General features: G+C 40.1%; 1 protein-coding gene across 6 annotated transcripts in view; it reads left to right on the top strand.

The window, feature by feature from the left end:
• Positions 1–3,147: 3,147 nt before the first annotated feature.
• The window catches only part of FXR1 (FMR1 autosomal homolog 1), a 79,032-nt gene continuing 58,627 nt past the window's right edge, over positions 3,148–23,552 (top strand). For 3 of the 6 annotated variants that reach the window (XM_027540277.1, XM_027540271.1, XM_027540285.1), the window contains exon 1: positions 3,148–3,246. In XM_027540277.1, coding sequence (XP_027396078.1) covers positions 3,196–3,246 — 51 coding nt within the window. In that variant the 5' untranslated portion in view covers positions 3,148–3,195. The remainder of the gene's footprint in view (positions 3,247–23,552) is intronic. The other 3 variants (XM_027540293.1, XM_027540289.1, XM_027540302.1) reach the window with 1 other exon arrangement.

Genomic DNA, 23,552 nt, shown 5'->3' with positions numbered 1-23,552 from the left:
TTTCACTTTCATGCATTGGAGAAGGAAATGGCAACCCACTCCAGTGTTCTTGCCTGGAGAATCCCAGGGACGGGGGAGCTTGGTGGGCTGCCCTCTATGGGGTCATACAGAGTCAGACATGACTGAATCGACTTAGCAGCAGCAGCATGCTTGCTGTTTTCAGAGAAGGCAATGGCAACCCACTCCAGTACTCTTGCCTGGAAAGTCCCGTTGATGGAGGAGCCCGGTGGGCTTCAGTCCATGGGGTCGCTGAGTTGGGCATGACTGAGTGACTTCACTTTCACTTTTCACTTTCATGCATTGGAGAGGGAAATGGCAACCTACTCCGGTGTTCTTGCCTGGAGAATCCCAGGGACGGTGGACCCTGGTGGGCTGCCGTCTATGGGGTCACACAGAGTCGGACACGACTGATGTGACTCAGCAGCAGCAGCATGCTTGCTGTTTTATGACTTTTCCTTTGTAAAAAATTTTTAAAAATTTTACTTATTTCCCGGTTTTATTTAGATGTAATTCTTTTCCTTTTAATAATGATTGTCTTTTCAAAATGATGAATATAGATCTATATCAAAATTTTAAAGCTTGTGTACTATTCCACTATGAACATAACATGCCGACAACAAACAAGAGTTATGATATGAGTTTTGGAAATGGAAAGAGGTGTGACTTAAATTCCAGTTCTGCTAATTCAGATCTTATGTGATCTTAGATATATGACTGGTTGCTATAAATCTCTGTTGTTTAATGAAAGTCATAGTTCTATCTATTAATAGCAGGAGTTAGTGGAGATGGGTTGGGGGTGTCCAAACTCAAAATGTTTTTAGCATCCAAGGCCTGAAGAGGAACAATCTTTATTCTTCAAAATTAAAATAACTTGACTTTAGTCCAGATGGAACTTTTATAGCCCTACCCAAAGTGACTGACATTCAGGAACAAATGTGAAGGCCAAGGAAAGAAGAAGGAAGAAAAAAGGAAGAAAGTAGATTAGTGGTTGCTTAGGGTTTTGGGGATTGGGGTTGAAGGAAGAAACAGAACAGGCTCTGTCTGAAAGCAGGACTCCATCTTGGGCCAGACTGTGGACTTTGAGCTATATGCCCAGTACCTATGGAAATGACATACCAACTGGAAAACCAGGCCCCCACAGGGAAGAGCCCCAGGGCTCTCCATGCCTAAAAGAATACCCTAATTATATGTGTAACCAAATAGAATCATACATTCTATTATGCTCACTGGGGTATGACCACAAGCCTATTGATAATTGTCCACTCTTAACTAACTACCTAGGCTTAAGGCATATGAATCATGGGTTAACTTTGATTGTATCTTTCTTTTTCCTTTGTTCAGACTAGTTTCAGGGAACCTCATACATTTAGGGTATATAAGGCTTTCACAAAGACTGGTCGGGGTCCTTGGCTTAGAGGAGACTCTGGCTTGGGCCTGCAGGTGTAATAAACCGCACTCCACTATCTGCATTGTCCAAGTGAGTTTGTTTATCGGAACACGTGGCTACAACAGGGTGCAATGGGGAATGTCAACAGATACGAGGGTTTTGGGGGGGGATGGTGAAAATGTTCTAAAATTGATTGTGGTTGATGATTACACAATTATGTAAATGTACTAAAAACTGAATTGTACATTTAATTGTACACCTTAAATGGATGAATTTTATGGTATGTGATTTATACTTCAATAAAGCTGTGGGGGGGAAAGGAAACTAGGATATTTTAATTCTGAAGGATCATAGCAAAATGATTATAAAAAGTGTCATACACACATGAAGCCCTTAATAAATGGTGGCTGTTACTCATTGATGTATTAGTGTGCTTGTGTTTTCCTCACAATGATGAACATTTTAAAAAGAACATTCCATCCATAGCAATATGGAGCACTTAGAAATGTCCATAAATTTGGAATTTTATGTGCATTTTAAAGGACTCCCTTGCTCACAAAGGCCAGGGCTAGGCCCGTGGGCTTTTCCTTAAGAGGGTAGTGTGCCAGCAAAGCATCCTTTTCTAGGGTTTTCCTGTCAAAACGGTAATACAACACACAGAAAAGAATACTTCCAGTACTATTTCCAAAGGCCTTGCTTTCGGAAAAAGTTTCAGTATTGTTAAATATTCAAAGTATCTCCATTATAACACTTAACGGTATTGCTGTAGGTTCTGGTAGAAAGTACAGTGAAGTCGCTCAGTCGTGTCCGACTCTTTGCGACCCCATGGACTGTAGCCTACCAGGCTTCTCTGTCCATGGGATTTTCTGGTAGAAAAGCCATACGAATTGGTTCTGCTTTGATCCTGTGTGTGGAAGTTCCCACGCACTGCAGTAGGGGAAAAACGTGCTCTACAGCTCTATTGTTTTCATGATTACTTCTAACAATGGTATTACCTCCCGGGTTATGAATACATCTAAGTTGAACTGGAAATACTTAGTTTAACTTTTTAAACAGCAGAATTCATGATGGACAAGAGAAGCCTGGCGTGCTGCAGTCCACGGGGTCGTAAAGAGTCGGATTGAATGAACTGAAAGTGGTTAACAGGTGGGGAGAGGGCTGGACTGAACTGTGTGAGGAGGTGTGTAACTGAGGAATTGGGAGTCAGGAGGAAGCCACCAATATAAAAAAAATTTTTTTTTTTTTAAGAAAGCGAGGCTACAGAATTTACAGCACATAGTATGTACACTTTTAGGTTCCCTCTTTCCCCTAAAGTTTGTGCTAGTGTGCAACTGAAGCCACCAGAGTCGCTTTTCACCAGATAAGGAAGCTACTCCAGGGCTTCCAGCACCTCAAGGAAGTTTCAGGGCAAGGCGCCCAGCCTGGCGGAACGCAGATGCGTGGGGCAAGCTGTGCGGGGCAGTTCACTCCCGGGCAGCAGGAGGCCCCGACTGGCTGGGGCGGGCAAGCACCCGGCACTTAGGGGCGGAGACGTAGGGCGGGTCACCAAAGGTCGGGCGATTGTGTCGGGAGGCGAACGGGGCGTTGGCGACGGCGGGCGGAGCTGGGGGGTAGTGATGTAAGGAACGGAGGGATCCCACTGGGAGAGCCGGGGCGGCACGGTGAGACCCTAGGGGTGTGGGGCGGGGATCCCAGTCCCGCCCTGTTTTCCCCGCCCCTCCCCCCGCCTCCTTCACGCCCCTCCCCCCTCCTCCCCTCTGGTTGGAAAGTTTCTAGAATCTCTTCCCAGCGGCCTTTGCGGTTCCAACATGGCGGAGCTGACGGTGGAGGTTCGCGGCTCCAACGGGGCTTTCTACAAGGTACCGAGCCTTTTGCTGCTTTGTTGGCTTTTCTGGGGGCTCGGGTCGGTTTGGGGGAGGGTTGGTGGTTCAACATAGTGGGGTTTGGGGTCGAAAAAGGCGGCCAGGACAAAGCGTGAGGCCACTGGGTTCATCGCTTCTCCCCCCTCCACCCGCGGTTTAACGGTCTCGGGGGCCCGGGCTCCGTTATGTTTTGAAACAACACGTCGGACATCTCTTGCGTATTCCTACTTATGAACCTTTTTCTTGGATGCTAGTGTGGCCGTTCGCGGGCCGGTGAGGAGAAGCCGAGTGGCCGCAGGGAGCTTCCTGGGAGCAGGCCCGAGCGCCGAGAGGTGGGGGGAGTCGTGAAAAGGAGGTGGTGGGATTGTGTGGTCACAGCCACTCCCCCGCCCCTCGGACTGGGCCGAGCGAGAGCGCCTCGGCCCGCGGCGACGACCCCTCCCCACCCCCTTGGGGGGTGCCTTGCGGAATCTTAGGAATTCACCTTTGTACTAGGGTTTTGGGCTAATAAACTCAAGTGTCTGAATAGAGAGCGAGTGCAGGATTGAAGACGAGGATCGAAGAGAAAACTAGAAAACCTTGAAATGTGGCGGGTAGAAATATTTTATTTTTTTTGCCTGGGAATTTGGGCGGCGCCTTAGCCCCTCTATTACGGAAGAAAAGGCGAGAGTTCTAGGCTTTAAGATTTAAAATGTGAGAGGGATTACGAAGACACAGGTGGGGAGGTAACTAGTTTGTCTTTCAGTTATCCAGTGTTTTTGGAGGGTGTTGATTCACTCCCTCCCTCCCCCCCACCCCAACACACACACACACGTTTTTTGTTTTTCTTCGGGAAGAAGGAGGTGCATTATTGTGGGATCGAGTCTGGAAAACGGAAGAGGAATTCGAGAGTAGAGAAATTTATTAGGGGCTTCCAGTGTAGGGGTCACATAGTTGAAAATGAAATCCTTACAAGTTTAGTCTTGCCATTATAACAGTCCCTTCTCCCGATTCTCCCTTTCTCCCAAAGTAATGCCGCGATGTTACAAGATCAATACAAAATTCTTCCCAGCTGTTGTCTGTCAGTCAATCTCACTAAGCCAGCATCTCAAATGTTTGAGAGTCCTGGCTATTTTTATGAAGGGCCTTCTCCTAATACAGGAGTAGTATTGTGAGTACGCAGAATGTATTCTGAGTTTAGTTTCAGCGTACCTCGTATCTTGCACGGAATTTTCTCTTACTTGGTGGTCGTAATTCCTATTTTTAGTGTTTTCCGTTTCTAGTTTTCTAATTAGCTGTGTGAAATTGGTTTAGCTGTCACGTGGTTATAGCATAGTGGAGAATCACTCACTGTTGGCGTCTAAAGGATCTCTTTAAGCTTTTTACAAGTTTAAATCTCCTTAGGTGGTTAACATAAAGTGAAAACAGTGACTAGTGGAAAGGAGTCCTAATTGGTGAGTAGTTCCATTATCAGTCTAGGTTTACAACTTTTTGTCATACAAAAGCCCTGAGTAAAATTTGAGTAGGTACTTCATTAGCCTGTTGTAATGGTTGCCTTCTTTGAAAGACTGCGGATAACAGTTGTGGCACACTGCAGAAAGGGTGGGCTTATCATACTTTACTGTCAAGGGTAGATGAGGTTCATCAGTTTTGCATTATTCTCACCATTTGGGTGTTGAATTTCTGTGTAGTGGAGATACGCATTTTTTCCTGGCATATCGAAACACAGGAAAGATTGTTTTGCTTTAACAAATTATTTTCAGCATGTCGATAATAGATGATACAACACCATTTCTTTTTATGCAAGTATATTTTATGTTCATCTGCTAAACGTTTACATTTTAAAAAAATTTAAAAGGTTCAATAATGTCGACAGTTTGCAAGTTTTAGTAAAGATTGTTTACCATCTTACGTTGGTTTTGCATAGTTTTAGTTTTTTATTTTTATTTTTTTGCTTTGGTCTTTGTTTTGGAACTCTAGTTTATCGATGATACCTATCCATACTCTACAAAATCTGCTTGATTCTTAAACTTTTTGAGTCCATTACACCTATTTTGCTAACAAAGTGTAGTAAGGTGGTTTCTTTGGCAGAGGTTGGGAAGGACCCTAGCCACATTTGAATCTACTGAGGTAGCAGTTGAATGTTTTCAATTTTATGTCCTGCAATAATCCACTTGTACTTTGTGGAAGCTATGGTCCTCAGAACTCTGGAAGAGTAAGGATGATTAAGTGGAAGGAGCCCTACATTTGAAGTTAAACAAATAGGAATTTTAGGTCTCTACATACTTCAGCTTATTTAAGGTTATCTAGCAATGCACTGTTGACCAAATATCCCTGGTCCTATATTGTTTTGTGTAAAGTAAGACGTTTGAAGTAGTTCAGTAGTTTGTAATGTTTTTATCCCATGAAACTGTCCACTTGGAAAAAACTGTCTCACCGCATAAGCACTTTATTGTAGCTTCATAAATTTTTTTAGATTAATTTGCTTATAGTAAAATGCATGTTTTTAAAAACATCTTCTTTGACGATATGTAAGCTTTGATAAATGCTAACAGTTGTGTGAAGTGAAGTCACCCAGTCGTGTCCGACTCTTTGCGACCCCGTGGACTGTAGCCTGCCAGGCTCCTTTGTCCATGGGATTCCCCAGGCAAGAATACTGGAGTGGGTTACCATTTCCTTTTCCAGGGGATCTTCCCGACCCAGGGTTTGAACCCGGGTATCCCGCATTGGAGGCAGATGCTTTAACCTTTGAGCCACAAGGGAAGCCCAGCTGTGTAATCACTGCTGCTAAGTCACTTAAGTCGTGTCCGACTCTGTGTGACCCCATAGACAGGAGCCCACCAGGCTTCCCCGTCCCTGGGATTCTCCAGGCAAGAACACTGTGTAACGTGTAACACTGTGTAGTGTGTAATCACTACCAGTAGGTTAAAGGGATAGAATAATTCCATCATCCCCTAAATTTCTATGTTGTCCCTTTGTAGTCATCCTCTCTCCTCACCCCTGGAACCTAGGGTGGTTTCTGTCCCCATAGCTTTCCCTTTTCCATAATGTCCTAAACATAGAATCATACAGAATGCTGTTTTGAGTTTGGGTTCTTTAGTTTAACGTGGAAGTAATTTTTTCAAATTTAAAAAGTAATACATGGTCAGTGAGGGATTTTAGAAACTATCAGAAAAAGCTAGAATAATAGTTAACATTTTGGTGTATTTTTTTTCTTTCAGCGGTGGTTTTCAATATACTGGTGGTTCTGATTTTCCTGTCATTTTCCCCCTTTGCCCTGCCCTCCCACCACACACTTGACTGTGAATGTGAATTACCATTGAAGAGTTTCAAAGTCATGGGGTTAGTGGCCAGTATCATCATGGTTGAGGCAGTGCTCTGTAGACATTGATTAAAGGTTTTTACTGGAACTGAAACTTCATTTCAGAAATTAGTTGGAACCGGTGAAAAGCTGAAGATGGAATCTAAAATAGGATAGTTTTTTTTCCTCCCCTAAATATTTACACAAATACTTTCTTTTGCATCCAGCTCTTTTTACTTAAAAACAGTAGATCTATGGTTGTCAAAGAGATAACTTAACTCTTGTTTGAAGCTAGGTAACTATAGGGATTGAAAAAATAGGAAATATGGTAATTAATCACTTGATAGGGGTTGTAATTTTATATACAAAACTTTTTTATAGCCTTTTTTTATCTGGAGCGCAGCGTCATAGGGTTTATACTACTGTGCCATTTAAGATGCTTTTATTATTATTTATTTTTTTTAAAGCTTTCAGATAGAATTTACATTCTCTGATAGTATTGATAGTATATTTACGGAATTGTGTAACCATTACCACAGTTTTATTTTAGAACATTTTCGTTACCCCCTCAAAAAGCCTTGTACCCATTTGGAGTCATTAAAATGCTTTTTAACTGATGTATATGATTTTAAGCTTTGTAATAGCACTGCAGCTTGCATAGCCGTGGGCAGAATATAATTTTAAATAGAAGTTGAAAGTAAGTCACTCAATTTCTTGCACTTGGAGAGGAAAGTTTCCATGGTATTCCATGGAAAGGTGTGGTCTCTAAGATGGCTGAAGGAATTTTCAGTTCATCTCTTTAGAAGATAGAATTACTTTTAAAGCTCTGTAATTTCTGCTTTTGACTATGTAATTGATCAACTACAAAACATTTTAAAGTACCATGATATTTCCAAAATTTGCTTTTTGCTTTAGCTTAATATTGAAATTTGAGAGTAATTAAATGATACACCGGATTTATTATTGCTAACGATGATGGCCAATAGACTTATAGTAAAAGAGTTGTATTTTGAAAATGTGCTTACTTTTCAAAGTTGGTATAGAAGATTGTTGATTTCTTTGTGGAGATTAGTAATTGAGAAGATGGTTGCTGTACTATAATATGGACACTATTAGGTTAAAACATAGTTTAAGATATTTTGAAGCTATTTTTAGTTGTAAATGTTTTAAAATGAAGTTTTTTAAAAAGAACTAGGATTTAATTAAGTGAAAAGACCACTTAATTTTTTAAAATTAATTTTCCCATGAAGTTTTGTTTTTGTATTACAAGAACAATGTGTAATTAATGAAAAATCTGAAAACACAAAAGCAAAAAAGTAAGCCTTGATCTTCCCTATCTAGAGACAATGTCAAGACCTTGGCTTTACTTACAGAAAACATATTTTTCCATATTTTTTTCTATACATCATCAGATATTTGTGGGTATTGTGCAAGTAAAATAATAATTTACTATTGTTTATTACTATTGTCCATTAACCTTGGACTGCAAGGAGGTCCAACCAGTCCATTCTAAAGGAGATCAGTCCTGGGTGTTCTTTGGAAGGACTGATGCTAAAGCTGAAACTCCAGTACTTTGGCCACCTCATGCGAAGAGTTGACTCATTGGAAAAGACTCTGATGCTGGGAGGGATTGGGGGCAGGAGGAGAAGGGGACGACAGAGGATGAGATGCCTAGATGGCATCACCTACTCGATGGACATGAGTTTGGGTGAACTCTGGGAGTTGGTGAAGGACAGGGAGGCCTGGCGTGCTCGGATTCATGGGGTCGCAAAGAGTTGGACACAACTGAGCGACTGAACTGAACTAAGTGGTAGTAGTAGTGTTAGTTGCTCAGTCGTGTCCAACTCTGTGACCCCATGAACTAGTCCACCAGGCTTCTCTGTCTCCAGGGGTTTCCCAGGCAGGAATACTGTAATGGGTAGCCATTCCCTTCTCCCAAGGATCTTCCCTACCCAGGGATTGAACGCTGGTCTCCTGCATTGCAGAGTCTTTTACAGTCTGAGCCATTAGGGAAGCACCGTTGTTTTTTGTTGTTGTTGTTCAGTCTGCTTAATCGTGTCCAATCTTTGTGACCCCGTGGACTGCAGCCTTCCCTGTCCTTCATTATTTCAAGGAGTTTGCTCAAACTCGCATCCATTGAGTCTGCACTGCCATCCAACCATCTCGTCCTCTGTCATCCTTTTTTCCTGCCTTCCATCTTTTCCCATCAGGGTCTTTTTACAGTGAGTTGGCTCTTCGAATCAGGTGGCCAGAGTATTGGAGCTTTAGCTTCAGCATCAGTCCTTCCCATGAATATTCAGTGTTGATTTCTTTTAGGATTAACTGGTTTGATCTCTTTGCTGTCCAAGGGACTCTCAAGAGTCTTCTGCACTCGGCCTTTTTTATTTCCCAGCTCTCACATCTGTACACGACTACAGGAAAAACCATAGCTTTCACTATACGAACAAAGTAATGTTTGTTACTTACTGTGTATTCTTTGAGGCTTATACGTTTTGACTGGATAATAATTCAGGAACTGAGTTCTCTACCACAATGTTAAGGATGTAGCAAACTTGCTTTTTTGTAGTTGAACTGCAGTATACTTTCTATGATTGACCCCTAAATCTTGTACTGGCTAGTTGTGAAGCCTTAGATTTTTCATCTGCAGTATGAGGCACTTGGATTTTTTTTTGACAGTTCATCAAGTGGTGGAATCTACTAGGTCTTTAGTTCACTGAGGTTCTATCTAGCTCTAACAATAGCAGCAATTTATTGAGCACTTGTGGCTCAGACAGTAAAGAATTTGCCTGCAATGCTGGAGACCCAGGTTCAATCCCTGGGTTGGGAAAAGCCCCTGGAGGAGGGCATGGCGACACACTCCAGTATTCTTGCCTAGAGAATTTCATGGATAGAAGAGCCTGGCAGGCTACAGTTCATGGGGTTGTAAAAAGTCTGACAAGACTGAGTTTTTTTCAGACTGTTATACTGTGCAGGTACTTTACCTGAAATTATCTTATTTACTCCTCTCAATCACAGTGAAAGAGATGTTGTTACCGCAGTTAAGGAAACTGAGGCTAAGTGAATATATCCATAAAATGAATAGGCTGATTCAAGATTCAGATTGATGTTTCTGACTCCCAGAGAGCCTGATCTCTTTAGCCCTTATACGATTTTTAAGTATGAATATATGGCTTACCAAATTATTGTTAAATTATAAATTATTCTGGTGAATACAGTGGGAGTCAAGAGGACTGCATTGGGAGGATTCTTGGAGAAATGATTTGAACTATGTCTTACTATTACAAAAATCTGCCCTTTCCAATTTGGTAAGCACTATCCATGGGGCTGAAATGTAGTCTGAATTGACATGTGCTTTAATTGGAAAAGTCATACTAATATGAAAAAAAGGAATGCAAGACTCCCATATGTGTGCGTGCTGAGTTGTTTCAGTCTTGTCTGACACTGCGATCCCATGGACTGCAGCCTGCCAGGCTCTTCTGTCCATGGGATTCTCCAGGCAAGAGTGCTGGAGTGGGTTGTCATGTCCTTCTCCAGGGGATTATCCTGACCCAAGGATCGAACCTGCATCTCTTTTCTCTCCTGCATTGGCAGGCAGATTCTTTACCGCTTGCACCACCTGGAACTCCATTGTTTTAAAATACTGATTACATTTGAAATAAACATTTTACTTAAATATACTTAGAGGTTTAAAAACTAGATGATGGCTCAGATTATAATTTGTGCTGGATAGTTATGATTTATACATCCTCAGTTGTTAGCTTTATATTATTGGTTATGTTAGGTATTTGGGGAAATGTTTGAAACGCATGTATATATATATAATGAAACTTCCTGTTCAAATTTTGTTAAGATGTGGCACCTCTTGGTAATATTTGCATGGTAGTTATCAAAGGCTTGAAAAAAATTCTTTGGCAAATGTTTAGCTAATAGTAGTAAGTTCTGTTGTGATGTTTGTACGCAGTTTTCTTGAACCAAATCTTCATAAAGAAGAACTTGAACAAAACAAAATTAAGCAATGCAAAGCATTACTTTTGTTAATCTGAACATATATTTATATGTACAATAGTCTCTTCAGTTTATTTTTCCTGACATTAAAGAGGCTGAGAAGCCATGAAAAATGGAACCAAAATTAAATCTAAGTTAAATATCAGTTGTTATAACTTGTCTTCCATATTCTGGCCTCAGCATTTTTTGCTTAGGTTTTTTGGGAGCGTGAATAGAGGTCTCCCCCACTGATAACTGATATTTATAGTTATTGTTGACAAAGCTACATGGCATTTCCCTGTCAGTATTTCTTCAGAATCAGGAATTTCATCTTTCAGGTTCTTGTCTTTGTGCCTTTCTTATTCTGTTAATTAATAGTAGTAAAACTTCTTGACTTCTTGGCAGTCCAGTGGTTAAGACAACGCTCTCCCAGTGCAAGGGGCAGGGGTTTGATCCCTGGACCAGAAACTAAGATTCCCATAGGCTGCACAGTGCTGCCCTCCACCTCCCCCAGAATAAAACTTCTTTCTTGATTCATTGCTTTTTGCTTTAATAGTTTTTCAGGTTATTTTCAAGCCATGTTTTCTAGTGACTTGATATATATATATATAAATAGTATGTTAGTAGACTGTCAGTAAATATTTGTTGAATGAACAAATGAATCAGTTGTTCTTGGTTTTTGGACACTCTGACTTTTTAATCTTTATATAAACACAATGAAAAGAAAGTGAAGTCGCTCAGTCGTGTCCAACTCTTTGCGACCCCATGGACTGTAGCCTACCAGGCTTCTCTGTCCATGGGATTTTTCAGGCAAGAATACTGGAGTGGGTTGCCATTTTCTTCTCCAGGAGATCTTCCCAACCCAGGGATTGAACCTGGGTCTCCCGCATTGTAGCCAAACGCTTTACTGTCTGAGCCACCAGGAAAGTCCATAAACAACATATATACAAAACTAACTTCATTATTTCTGAGTTTTGTTTCAAACTGAACTTAAAAAAATTTTTTTAATGCATTGATTCAAGTTAAGATACTGTCTCAGAACTTATGAAGTGAAGTTTTAGTTGCTCAGTTGTGTCAAAGTCTTTGCAACCCCATGGACTGGGGCTCACCAGGCTCTTCTGTCTGTGGGACTCTCCAGGCAAGAATGCTGGAGTGGGTTGCCATTTCCTTCTCCAGGAGATCTTCCCAACCAAGGGATCGAACCCTGGTCTCTTGCATTGCAGGCAGACTTTACTGTGTGAGCCAACAGGGAAAATATAGGACTAAAGTGAACTTCAACTCTTGGCAAAAACTAAGTCATTATAGTTTAGTGTGGCCATTTGAAACCTGCAAGTCTTTCCATTTCAGAAACTGTTGGATATTATAAACCTGTGTAATTAATAAGCCTAGAACATTACTAGTATGTGAGTATTAGTAGATATTTATGTATTTTTATGAAATCCTCACATTTTCATTGCCATTTTTCATTCAGAACAGTTAACAGTTAAGCAGTTCTAATGGATGCTGAAGGCTTGCTTTGAGTAACTTTTTTCCTTAATAGAACCTGATGCATAATGATGCAATAATTTCTGTAATGCATCATGTAATTAGTAAATCTGTGGACTTTATTTATATAGCATGTGTCCATTGATTTGTAATAATTTTCAGATGTAGATGTTGTTCATGTTCAGTAGCAAAGTTGTGTCTAACTCTTTGCAAACCCATGTACTATAGTATGCCAGGCTTTGTCCTCTGCTGTCTCCTGGAGTTTGCTCAGATTTATGTTCATTTAGTTGGCAATGCTGTCTACCATCTCATCATCTGCTGCCCCCTTCTCATGTTACCTTCAGTCTTTCCCAGCATCATTGTCTTTTCCAGTGAGCTGACTGTTGCGGCAGGTGGCCAAAGTCCTGGAGGTTCAGCTTCAACATCAGTCCTTGCAGTGAATATTCAGGGTTGATTTCTTCTAGGATTGACTGGTTTGATCTCCTTGAAGTCCAGAGGACTCTCAAGAGTCTTCTCCAGCACCAATTTGAAAGCATCAGTTGAAAGCATCAATTCTTCTGTGCTCAGCCTTCTTTGTGGTCCAAGTCACACATCCGTACATGACTACTGGAAAAACCATAGTTTTAACAGTACTGACCATTATTGGCAAAGTGATGTCTCTGCTTTTTAATATACTATTTCTCAAAACTTGTAGATCCTTTAAATAAAAGTATATTGTTTGAAGTTAAGAAAATTTTTGATTGCAATTGCACACTTGAATGTGCTTGTTACTGGGATCAAATTACAACTCAGATCTTTTAGGTGTTGTATGTAAAAATTAAACAAGTTTATTACCTAGAATGTGGATTTGAGGTCTCTTGAGATGGAAAAATTAAAAAGATGTGGAGAGTGGTTATGTATATATATGTGCTGTCTGGAAAAAGTGCTGACTGACAGTATTAAAGCTATATTTCAACTCTTTAAAAAGATTTATACATGCATATGCAAATGTATAGTTTTATTGAGCATATACAGACTTGTTTTATTATAATTAAATCCCTGCCACTCCCCCCTGCCCCCACCGCTCCGCTCCCACCCCTGCCCTGCATATTTGGATTCCCTTCACTCTGTCCATCCGCAATCCATCATTTAGGTAGCCTGTTCATAGCCAAGTAGACATCATGCCAGATTTGCCTGGAGAATCCCAGGGACAGGGGAGCCTGGTGGGCTTCCGTCTATGGGGTCCCACAGAGTCAGACAGGACTGAAGCGACTTAGCAGCAGCAGCAGAATGTAATAGATACAAATTCAGATACAATTGTAGCTGTTTCTCAGTACTGCTGGATAAAAATAAGATAATCTAACATCTTGGCCATTTTCTCTGGGAATGTAATTTATTTTTTAATGGTTACATGTTTCACATAATTACCATGAAATCCAGCCATCCCTAGTTAATAAACACTTTGTTTCAAACATACATGCCATTCCATGTATGTTTTCTTGGATAGGTTTCAAAGAGTAATAAGATAGCTTGATGGAAGGGAAATTTATCAGTTAACTCTTGTTAACAGATTACATTCCAAAAGGCTTTTTTTTTTTTTTTTTTAGTATTTTCTCAGTCAGTGAATCCCAGCCTCGCTACATTCTTGCCAGAAATAGACTTTATTATAGTCCTTCATTTTTGCCAGTTTACTGGGTGTAAAGGATTATTTGATTGCAACTTGGATTTGCAAATCCGTACTTGTGAATTTTAATGTTTGCTGGCCATTTGGATTTGCTTTTCCATATATTGCTTGTTTTTCTCCCTTTTACTTCTGGGATATCCTTTTTCACTTATTGAGATTTCCTAGGACTCATTGTCCCCAAGAAAAAGAAATGCAAAAAAGTAAAATGACTGTCTGAGAAGGCCTTACAAATAGCTGTGAAAGAAAAGAGAAGCGAAAAGCAAGGGAGAAAAGGAAAGAAATACCCATTTGAATGCAGAGTTCCAAAGAATAGCAAGGAGAGACAAAGCCTTCCTCAGTGATGAGTGCAAAGAAATAGAGGAAAAAAATACAATGGGAAAGACTAGAGAGCTCTTCAAGAAAATTAGAGATACGAAGGAAACATTTCATGCAAAGATGGGCTTAGTAAAGGACCGAAATGGTATGGACCTAACAGAGGCAGAAGATATTAAGAAGAGGTGGCAAGAATACATAGACGAACTGTACAAAAAAGATCTTCACGACGCAGATAATCTAGATGGTGTGATCACTCACCTGTAGCCAGACATCCTGGAATGTGAAGTCAAGTGGGCCTTAGAAAGCATCACTACGAACAAAGCTAGTGGAGATGATGGAATTCCAGTTGAGCTATTTCAAATCCTAAAAGATGATGCTGTGAAAGTGCTGCACTCAATATGCCAGCAAATTTGGAAAACTCAGCAGTGGCCACAGGACTGGAAAAGGTCAGTTTTCATTCCAATCCCAAAGAAAGGCAATGCCAAAGAATGCTCGAAATACCGCACAATTGCACTCATCTCACATGCTAGCAAAGTAATGCTCAAAATTCTCCAAGCCAGGCTTCAGCAGTATGTGAACCATGAACTTCCAGATGGTCAAGCTGGTTTTAGAAAAGGCAGAGGAACCAGAGATCAAATTGCCAACATCCGCTGAATCATGGAAAAAGCAAGAGAGTTCCATAAAAACATCTATTTCTGCTTTATCGACTATGCCAAAGCCTTTGACTGTGTGGATCACAATAAACTGTGGAAAATTCTGAAAGAGATCGGAATACCAGACCACCTGACCTGCCTCTTGAGAAATCTGTATGCAGGTCAGGAAGCAACAGTTAGAACTGGACATGGAACAACAGACTGGTTCCAAATAGGAAAAGGAGTACGTCAAGGCTGTATATTGTCACCCTGCTTATTTAACTTCTATGCAGAGTACATCATGAGAAACGCTGGGCTGGAAGAAGCACAAGCTGGAATCAAGATTGCCAGGAGAAATATCAATAACCTCAGATATGCAGATGACACTACCCTTATGGCAGAAAGTGAAGGGGAACTAAAGAGCCTCTTGATGAAAGTGAAAGAGGAGAGTGACAAAGTTGGCTTAAAGCTCAACATTCAGAAAACTTAGATCATGGCATCTGGTCCCATCACTTCATGGGAAATAGATGGGGAAACAGTGGCAGACTGTATTTTTTTGGGCTCCAAAATCACTGCAGATGGTGACTGCAGCCATGAAATTACAAGATGCTTACTCCTTGGAAGGAAAGTTATGACCAACCTAGACAGCATATTCAAAAGCAGAGACATTACTTTGCCAACAAAGGTCTGTCTAGTCAAGGCTATGGTTTTTCCAGTAGTCATGTGTGGATGTGAGAGTTGGACTATAAAGAAAGCTGAGAGCCAGAGACTTGATGCTTTTGAACTGTGGTGTTGGAGAAGACTCTTGCCAGTCCCTTGGACTGCAAGGAGATCCCACTAGTCCATCCTAAAGGAAATCAGTCCTGAATATTCATTGGAAGGACTGATGTTGAAGCTGAAACTCCAATACTTTGGACACCTGATGCGAAGAGCTGACTCATTCCAGACCCTGATGCTGGGAAAGGTTGAAGGCAGAAGGAGAAGGGGACAACAGAGGATGAGATGGTTGGATGGCATCACCGACTCAATGGACATGAGTTTGAGTAACTGGTGATGCACAGGGAGGCCTGGTGTGCTGCAGTTCATGGGGTCGCAAACAGTCAGATACAACTGAGCTACTGAACTGAACTAAGGACTCATTGTAAGAGTAACCCTTCTTCGTCTGTAATCTGTTAACTTTATGGTATCCCTGTCCATAGAAAAGTTCTATTCTTTATGTACCGAACTATTTCCCTGTTAAGACTTCCATGTGTCCAGCCTGGTTAAGACAGCCAGTGTCCAGGTTATACATATAATTCCTTAGATTTGCTTGTAGTGTTTTATTCATTTATTTCATGTTTACTACATTAAAACTCATTTTGACTATTCATAGGCAGTTGTGCTAGCACCATGTGTTACATAATCTCTGTTTTAAAAAGATTTTTTTCTATTTTTGCACATACGGAAATTAGGTACTGTCTGGGATTGGGAGGAGAGGAACATGTCCAGCATTTCGGAGAGATGGGTCCCGTTCAGTGTTGATAGAACCTTCTGAAAATTGTTCCCAGAAGTCTCTAGGGTGCTCTGGGAATACCGTAAAAAGTCCGTAAAGGAGGATATTGTGACTTGCTTCTGGGCAGATAAAGCCAGTTAGGAGTCTTATTTTCCTTACCTTACTGCTTTGGTCCCTCTCTGGTTTTACCTACCACATAATAAGTAATGGATCTGAGACCAATCTTAACAGTAAAACCAGTAATACTACACATTTAAGTTTTTTTTTCTTTTCTCTAATAAGGAGTTCTCTCTGTATCTGTTACCAATATACACAGTCCAGAAACATAAAGGTGTTCATTGTAAATTCTTTATAAATTACTTGAATTAAGAATTCTAGAAAGAATATCTGGTATTTTGTTGGGGAGGAGTAGTTTTAAGTACTTCTGGCATGTCTTTGAGTGCCTGGAAATGACCTTAATTGAAGTTTCAGCTCCTTCAGTTTGCAGATTGAATGAGACCCTTATGTGTAAAATTGTTTAGGTAAATATCACCACCTAGGTTTGGGAGTCCCTAAGTCAATTTCCTCAACCTAATAGAGTTTCTCATCTGAATTATAAAACAGAGAAACGCTGTTTTTTTTCAGTTTTTCCAAGGATTGTGCATAGCTAGTATTTTTCTATATGCCTTGGTGAGGAGTTAGTTCATTACACACAATGAATACCTTAGTGATTGAACTATATTATATTCTCTTAGAACCCTGATTAAGAAATAGTTTGCTGTATTCACTTTTTTTTTTCTTTTAATTCTGTAAAATGGATCATACAAGTGTAAAGTGCAAAAATAGGACAGCAGATGATTCTAACTATTGATATGTTTTTAGGTACAAAAGTAAGCCATGGGTGAAGATGTGTGTATAGTTGAAATTTGGGTCTTAGAGTCCAGAGAATGGGTTTTTTTTCTGTAAGTAGATTTGGGAAATCAGTGGAAGAGTTATACGATTTCTTTAGAATGGCATCAGTTGTAAGAGGCACTAAGAACAAATGTTGCCAATTGATCTATGAGTAGTCATAGTTTTATCTTTTAGAACTCTTGTATAGTTACTGAAAGATTATCTTTGAACACTTGGATTCATAAAAAGGAAAGTACAAGCAAAATAAATTGGCTGTGACATCTTTATGTTCAGATGATCGTGTTTCTTCTTACAATATTTTCCTCAGAGCCACGGAGAGCATTGATGTTGCAAGCATATGTTAAAAGAGCTCTCCTCTATTATCTCCAGGATTTTCTTCCAAGAATTTTCACTCACTCTGCAAGTTTTGATGCTGGTGCTTTCTTGATTTTTATCAGAAGGTGTCAACATAACAACCTTCTGGTAAGAAACCTAAATCCTTCCTAAAATGGTACTTCATTGGTTTGCAGATTGAATTATCAAGGGGTTGCAGTCAAGTGCCACAGAAAATTGCAAGCAAACCAAGTTTGAGCATGCTTAACAGTGACATTTATATCCTGGCAGCCATTCAGCTGTTTGCTATTTTAAGATGCCATCAATTCTATGAAGCATCCTGATTTTAGGGACTCAGAATGTTAGAATTGATGAGCTGGGAAGGTAGACTGGGGCCAGAGAATCACTAAACTGATAATTGATCAAAGACTAACAAGTGATCATCCATTTTGTCAGTTTTTTAAAAACAAAAACCTGAGGTCAAATTTTGCATAAATTATGCTATTAACCTTTTCCTTTCTCAGGGGTTATATTTTTATAATTACATTTATCTGCAGCAGTGAACTTTAACTGTGGAGGTTTGGAAAATGGAGAGTTTACCCAGTCAGAGGAAAGGCCCTATATGATCTAACAAACTGAAGCCTGTCCACCTTAATATATTGATAATTTATTTTAGTTTATTTTTAAAATATTTTATTGAAGTATAGATGATTTACCATGTGTTGTGTTTCTGTTGTACAGCTAAGTGTAAGTGATTTGGTTTGCATATATATTTTTTTCATATTCTTTCCCTTTATGATTTATTACAGGATATAGAATATAGTTCACTGTGTTATACTATAAGACCTTGTTGTTTTTCTGTCCTGTATATAATAGTGTGCATAGCTAATGTCAAATTCCTGATCCATTCCTCCTCCACTCTACTCCCCCTTGGAAACCACAGGTCTGTTCTTTGTCAATTTATGTTCAGAAATACAACATTTATTTATTTAGAAATGGAATATTTTATCACAAATTTGCTTCAGTAATTGAGCCATCAGTTGTAATGTCCTAGTTCAGTTCAGTCCCTCAGTCGTGTCCGACTTTTTGTGACCCCATGAACTGCAGCACGCCAGGCCTCCCTGTCCATCACCGACTCCCGGAGTCCGCAGAAACCCATATCCATTGAGTTGATGATGCCATCCAACCATCTTATCCTCTGTCGTCCCCTTCTCCTCCTGCCCCCAATCCCTCCCAGTATCAGAGTCTTTTCCAATGAGTCAACTCTTCACATGAGGTGGCCAAAGTACTGGAGTTTCAGCTTTAGCATCAGTCCTTCCAAAGAATACCCAGGCCAGATCTCCTTTAGAATGGACTGGTTGGATCTCCTTGCAGTCCAAGGGACTCTCAAGAGTCTTCTCCAATAACACAGTTCAAGAGCATCAATTCTTTGGCACTCAGCCTTCTTCACAGTCCAACTCTCACATCCATACATGACAACTGGAAAAACCATAGCCTTGACTAGATGGACCTTTGTTGGCAAAGTAATGTCTCTGCTTTTGAATATGCCATGTAGGTTGCTCATAACTTTCCTTCCAAGGAGTAAGCATCTTGTAATTTCATGGCTGCAGTCACCATCTGCAGTGATTTTGGAGCCCAAAAAAATACAGTCTGCCACTGTTTCCCCATCTATTTCCCATGAAGTGATGGGACCAGATGCCATGATCTTCGTTTTCTGAATGTTGAGCTTTAAGCCAACTTTGTCACTCTCCTCTTTCACTTTCATCAAGAGGCTCTTTAGTTCCCCTTCACTTTCTGCCATAAGGGTGGTGTCATCTGCATATCTGAGGTTATTGATATTTCTCCTGGCATTCTTGATTCCAGCTTGTGCTTCTTCCAGCCCAGTGTTCCTCATGATGTACTCTGCATAGAAGTTAAATAAGGAGGGTGACAATATACAGCCTTGACGTACTCGTTTTCCTATTTGGGACCAGTCTGTTGTTCCATGTCCAGTTCTAACTGTTGCTTCTTGACCTGCATACAGATTTCTCAAGAGGCAGGTCAGGTGGTCTGGTATTCCGATCTCTTTCAGAATTTTCCACAGTTTATTGTGATCCACACAGTCAAAGGCTTTGGCATAGTCAATAAAGCAGAAATTGATGTTTTTCTGGAACTCGCTTGCTTTTTCCATGATCCAGCAGATGTTGGCAATTTGATCTCTGGTTCCTCTGCCTTTTCTAAAACCAGGTTGACCATCTGGAAGTTCACGGTTCATGTAGTGCTGAAGCCTGGCTTGGAGAATTTTGAGCATTACTTTACTAGTGTGTGAGATGAGTGTAATTGTGTGGTATTTCGAGCATTCTTTGGCATTGCCTTTCTTTGGGATTGGAATGAAAACTGACCTTTTCCAGTCCTGTGGCCACTGCTGAGTTTTCCAAATTTGCTGGCATATTGAGTGCAGTACTTTTACAGCATCATCTTTCAGGATTTGGAATAGCTCAACTGGAATTCCATCACCTCCACTAGCTTTGTCATAGTGATGCTTTCTAAGGCCCACTTGACTTCACATTCCAGGATGTCTGGCTCTAGGTGAGTGATCACACCATCGTGATTATCTGGGTCGTGAAGATCTTTTTTGTACAGTTCTTCTGTGTATTCTTGCCATCTCTTCTTAATATCTTCTGCTTCTGTTAGGTCCATACCATTTCTGTCCTTTATCGAGCCCATCTTTGCATGAAATGTTGCCTTGGTATCTGATTTTCTTGAAGAGATATCTTGTCTTTCCCATTCTGTTGTTTTCCTCTATTTCTTTGCATTGATCGCTGAGGAAGGCTTTCTTATCTCTTCTTGCTATTCTTTGGAATTCTGCATTCAGATGCTTATATCTTTCCTTTTCTCCTTTGCTTTTCGCTTCTCTTCTTTTCACAGCTATTTGTAAGGCCTCCTCAGACACTTGGGATTATAGTCATTAAAAACATAGATTTCTATGGTGGTCTTCTCTGATGGTCCAGTGGCTTAAGACTCTGCACTTGGGGTTCTCTCCCTGGTCAGGGAACCAGATTCCACATGCCACAGCTAAAGATTCCAAATGCTATAGTGAAGATCTTGTGTGCTGCCTCAAAGAACTGACCCTGCCAAATAAATATTAAGGAAAAAATAAAGTTTCCATTTATGAAGATTATTCTGTTTCTTGATGGCCTTTTTTGCTCAGTATTTGATCATCAGTAAATGCTTCTAACAAGAATTTTGAAGTTTAAGAGTTAACAGCTTTAGGGTGTAAGTCTCGGATTTTGGGGTATGGGCTTCCACTTATATCTTGTTTTAAGGATTCAAGCTGTAAGACTTCTGTTAGTAGTTTGCTGAGTATTAAGATTTTTTAAATTTATTGATCGATTGACTTATTTTAGGGGGAGGCTGTGCTGAGTCTTCATTGCAGCGTCAGGGCTTCTGATTGTGGTGGTGACTTCTCTTGTGGACTCTGGGACACTTGGGCTTCACTAGTTTCGGCTCCCTGGCTTTAGAGCACAAGCTCAGTAGTTGTGGCACACGGGCTTAATTGCTCCATGGCATCTGGGATCTTCCTGGACCAGGGATCGAACCAGTGTCTCCTGTATTGGCAGGTGGATTCTTTACCACAGAGCCACCAGGGAAGACCCTAAATGCTTTTTTAAGTTTCTGTTTCCCTCCTTATAAGTCATTTTTGTGTTGTAAAGAATTGCAGTAATAGGAGGTCATTACAGCATATTTGAGAAACCTAAGTAGCATGTGAATTTGAAATGACACCTTGCAGGCCAAGAAATTTTTTTAGACTAGTATGATGTGTTGCTAATGAATTTAGTGGGAATGTTTTCAAAGGGATTTACGGATCTCTGTAGATTTCTAAGCCATCACTCAAGCAGAGCCTCTGATAAATTAATCAGTATTTCAGACAAGGTAGCTAAATTAGATTTTGATGTTTTGTTCTGGGACTTTAAATAGGTTTTTTAGGAAAGGTGCCTTATTTCTTCAAAATGGTATTGTTATCAGACTTGACTTTTTGGAGTTTAAAAATATGAATTAGTAAAAGTGTTCTGTCATTTAATTTATAAGGATTTAATGGAAAGTGTTCCAGACAGAAGATGAGATTTTTTAAATACTTATTTTTAAAAATAAATATTTTGTGGAGTCTTTAGTTTCAGCATATGGGATCTAGTTTCCTGACCAGGGATTAAATTCGGGCCCCCTCCATTGGGAGAGCAGAGTCTTAGCCCCTGGACCACCAGGAAGTCTGAAGATGAAATTTGAGGTTCAGCGTTTATAATCTTCTAGGGAGTAAAACTTGGGGGCTGTATATATGTGTGTGGTTTCAGCTTCCCTTTCTCTACAGTGAGAATGAGGCATCTGGAAGGTCTTTAAAAGAAATTGTGGGATGTGGAAGGTCTGCTTATTTTCATAGTGGCTTTCCCATAGCCAGGGTCCGTAATGCATCTGTTCTGATTTTTGACTATATAACCTCAACCTTTCAATTCCTGAAATTCATTCATACCGTGTTCATTGTTGCTTAAACTATAGGATTTTCCCCCCTATGATTCAGTTCAGTCGCTCAGTAGTGTCTGTTTGCGACCCCATGGTCCATAGCACACCAGGCTTCCCTGTCCATCACCAACTCCCGGAGCTTGCTCAAACTCATGTCTATTGAGTCAGTGATGCCATCCAACCATCTCATCCTCTGTTGTCCCCTTCTCCTCCCGCCTGCAATCTTTCCCAGCATCAGGGTCTTTTCCAATGAGTCAGTTCTTCGCATCAGGTGGCCAAAGTATTGGAGTTTCAGCTTCAGCATCAGCCTTTCCAGTGAATATTCAGGACTGATCTCTTTTAGGATGGACTGGTTGGATCTCCTTGCAGTCCAAAGGACTGGCAAGAGTCTTCTCCAACACCACAGTTCAAAAGCATCTATTCCTCGGCGCTCAGCTTTCTTTCTTTATGGTTCAGCTCTCTCATCCATACGTGACTACTGGAAAAACCATAGCTTTGACTAGATGGACCTTTGTTGGCAAGCTCTGCCTTTTAAGATACTGTCTAGGTTGGTCATAGCTTTTCTTCCAAGGAGCAAGTGTCTTTTAATTTCATGGCTGTAGCCACCATATGTAGTTATTTTGGAGCCCAAGAAAATAAAAGTCTCTCATGGTTTCCATTGTTTCCCCATCTATTTGCCATGAAGTGATGAGACTGGATGCCATGATCTTTGTTTTCTAAATGTTGCGTTTTAAGCCAGGTTTTCACTCTCCTCTTCAACTTTCATCAAGAGGCTCTTTATTTCCTCTTCGCTTTCTGCTGTAAGGGTGGTGTCACCCTTATGATTACCCTCATCAAATTGAAAAACCTGTTTTTCAGCTGTAGTGTTCTGTAACTTGAAAAATGTGTGTTTCAGTTAGGCAGATATTTGGAGCCCGCACCTTGTTCTTTCTACCGGCTATTTAAGCTCCCACCTAAAAATTACCAAATACCTTGTCTTTCTTTGGTCTTTATTACTGTAGCTTTAAAATAAATTTTAGTATCTGGTACGGATAGTGTTTCCTTGTTTTTCCCTACTGTCATTTAAAAGTTGTCCTTTTGAATGCTTTCTTGTTTGTTATTAAAGTTCAACTTCTTTTTCCCTCAACAGAATTACTGTCCTTAGTGTTTCAGTGGAATTCCATTTAAGTGTACATTGACAAGTTTAAAATATCAAGATGTAAAAATGAGATGTGGTTAACATTTTCCTAAATATTCTAATTCATCAATTAAGTTTTACACATGTCAGCACATAGGTTGTGTGCAGTTTTTGTGTTGTTGAGGGTATTTCTAGGACTTTGCTGTTGTTAGCAGAGTATTTTTTTTGTCTGTTTTATTTTTCAGCTGTTTATTTTTAGCTAGAAAGGAAAATTAATTTTGGTTAACTTGGGACCTTACTGAATCTTTGAGTTGTCTTTTAAATTTTTATTTTAGGTTATTTTATTTTGAATTGCCTTTGAAAAAAACAGTTCTTCAATTAGTTCAAGTGCTCAGATAGTCCTCCTATTCCCTTCATCTCTCCCTTAGTCCTGGTTTACATATAATTTTTGGCATTCCTGAGTTTTTACTGTATAATGCTTTTTTCATCAAGTATCAAGTTGATACTTGATCAGGTATCAAGTTTTTAATTTATTTTACTGTATAATGCTTTTTTAGGGATGGCTTTCTAAAACGTTTTGATTATACTTTAAATATGTTAAAGTGCCTTGTCACTTATCTATGATTATTTTAAATTGT

The sequence above is a fragment of the Bos indicus x Bos taurus genome, chromosome 1, assembly GCF_003369695.1.
Source record: "Bos indicus x Bos taurus breed Angus x Brahman F1 hybrid chromosome 1, Bos_hybrid_MaternalHap_v2.0, whole genome shotgun sequence".
Lineage (NCBI taxonomy): Eukaryota > Metazoa > Chordata > Mammalia > Artiodactyla > Bovidae > Bos > Bos indicus x Bos taurus.
The sequence above is the reverse complement of the archived record's forward strand: the minus strand, read 5'-3'. Positions and strand labels throughout refer to the sequence as shown.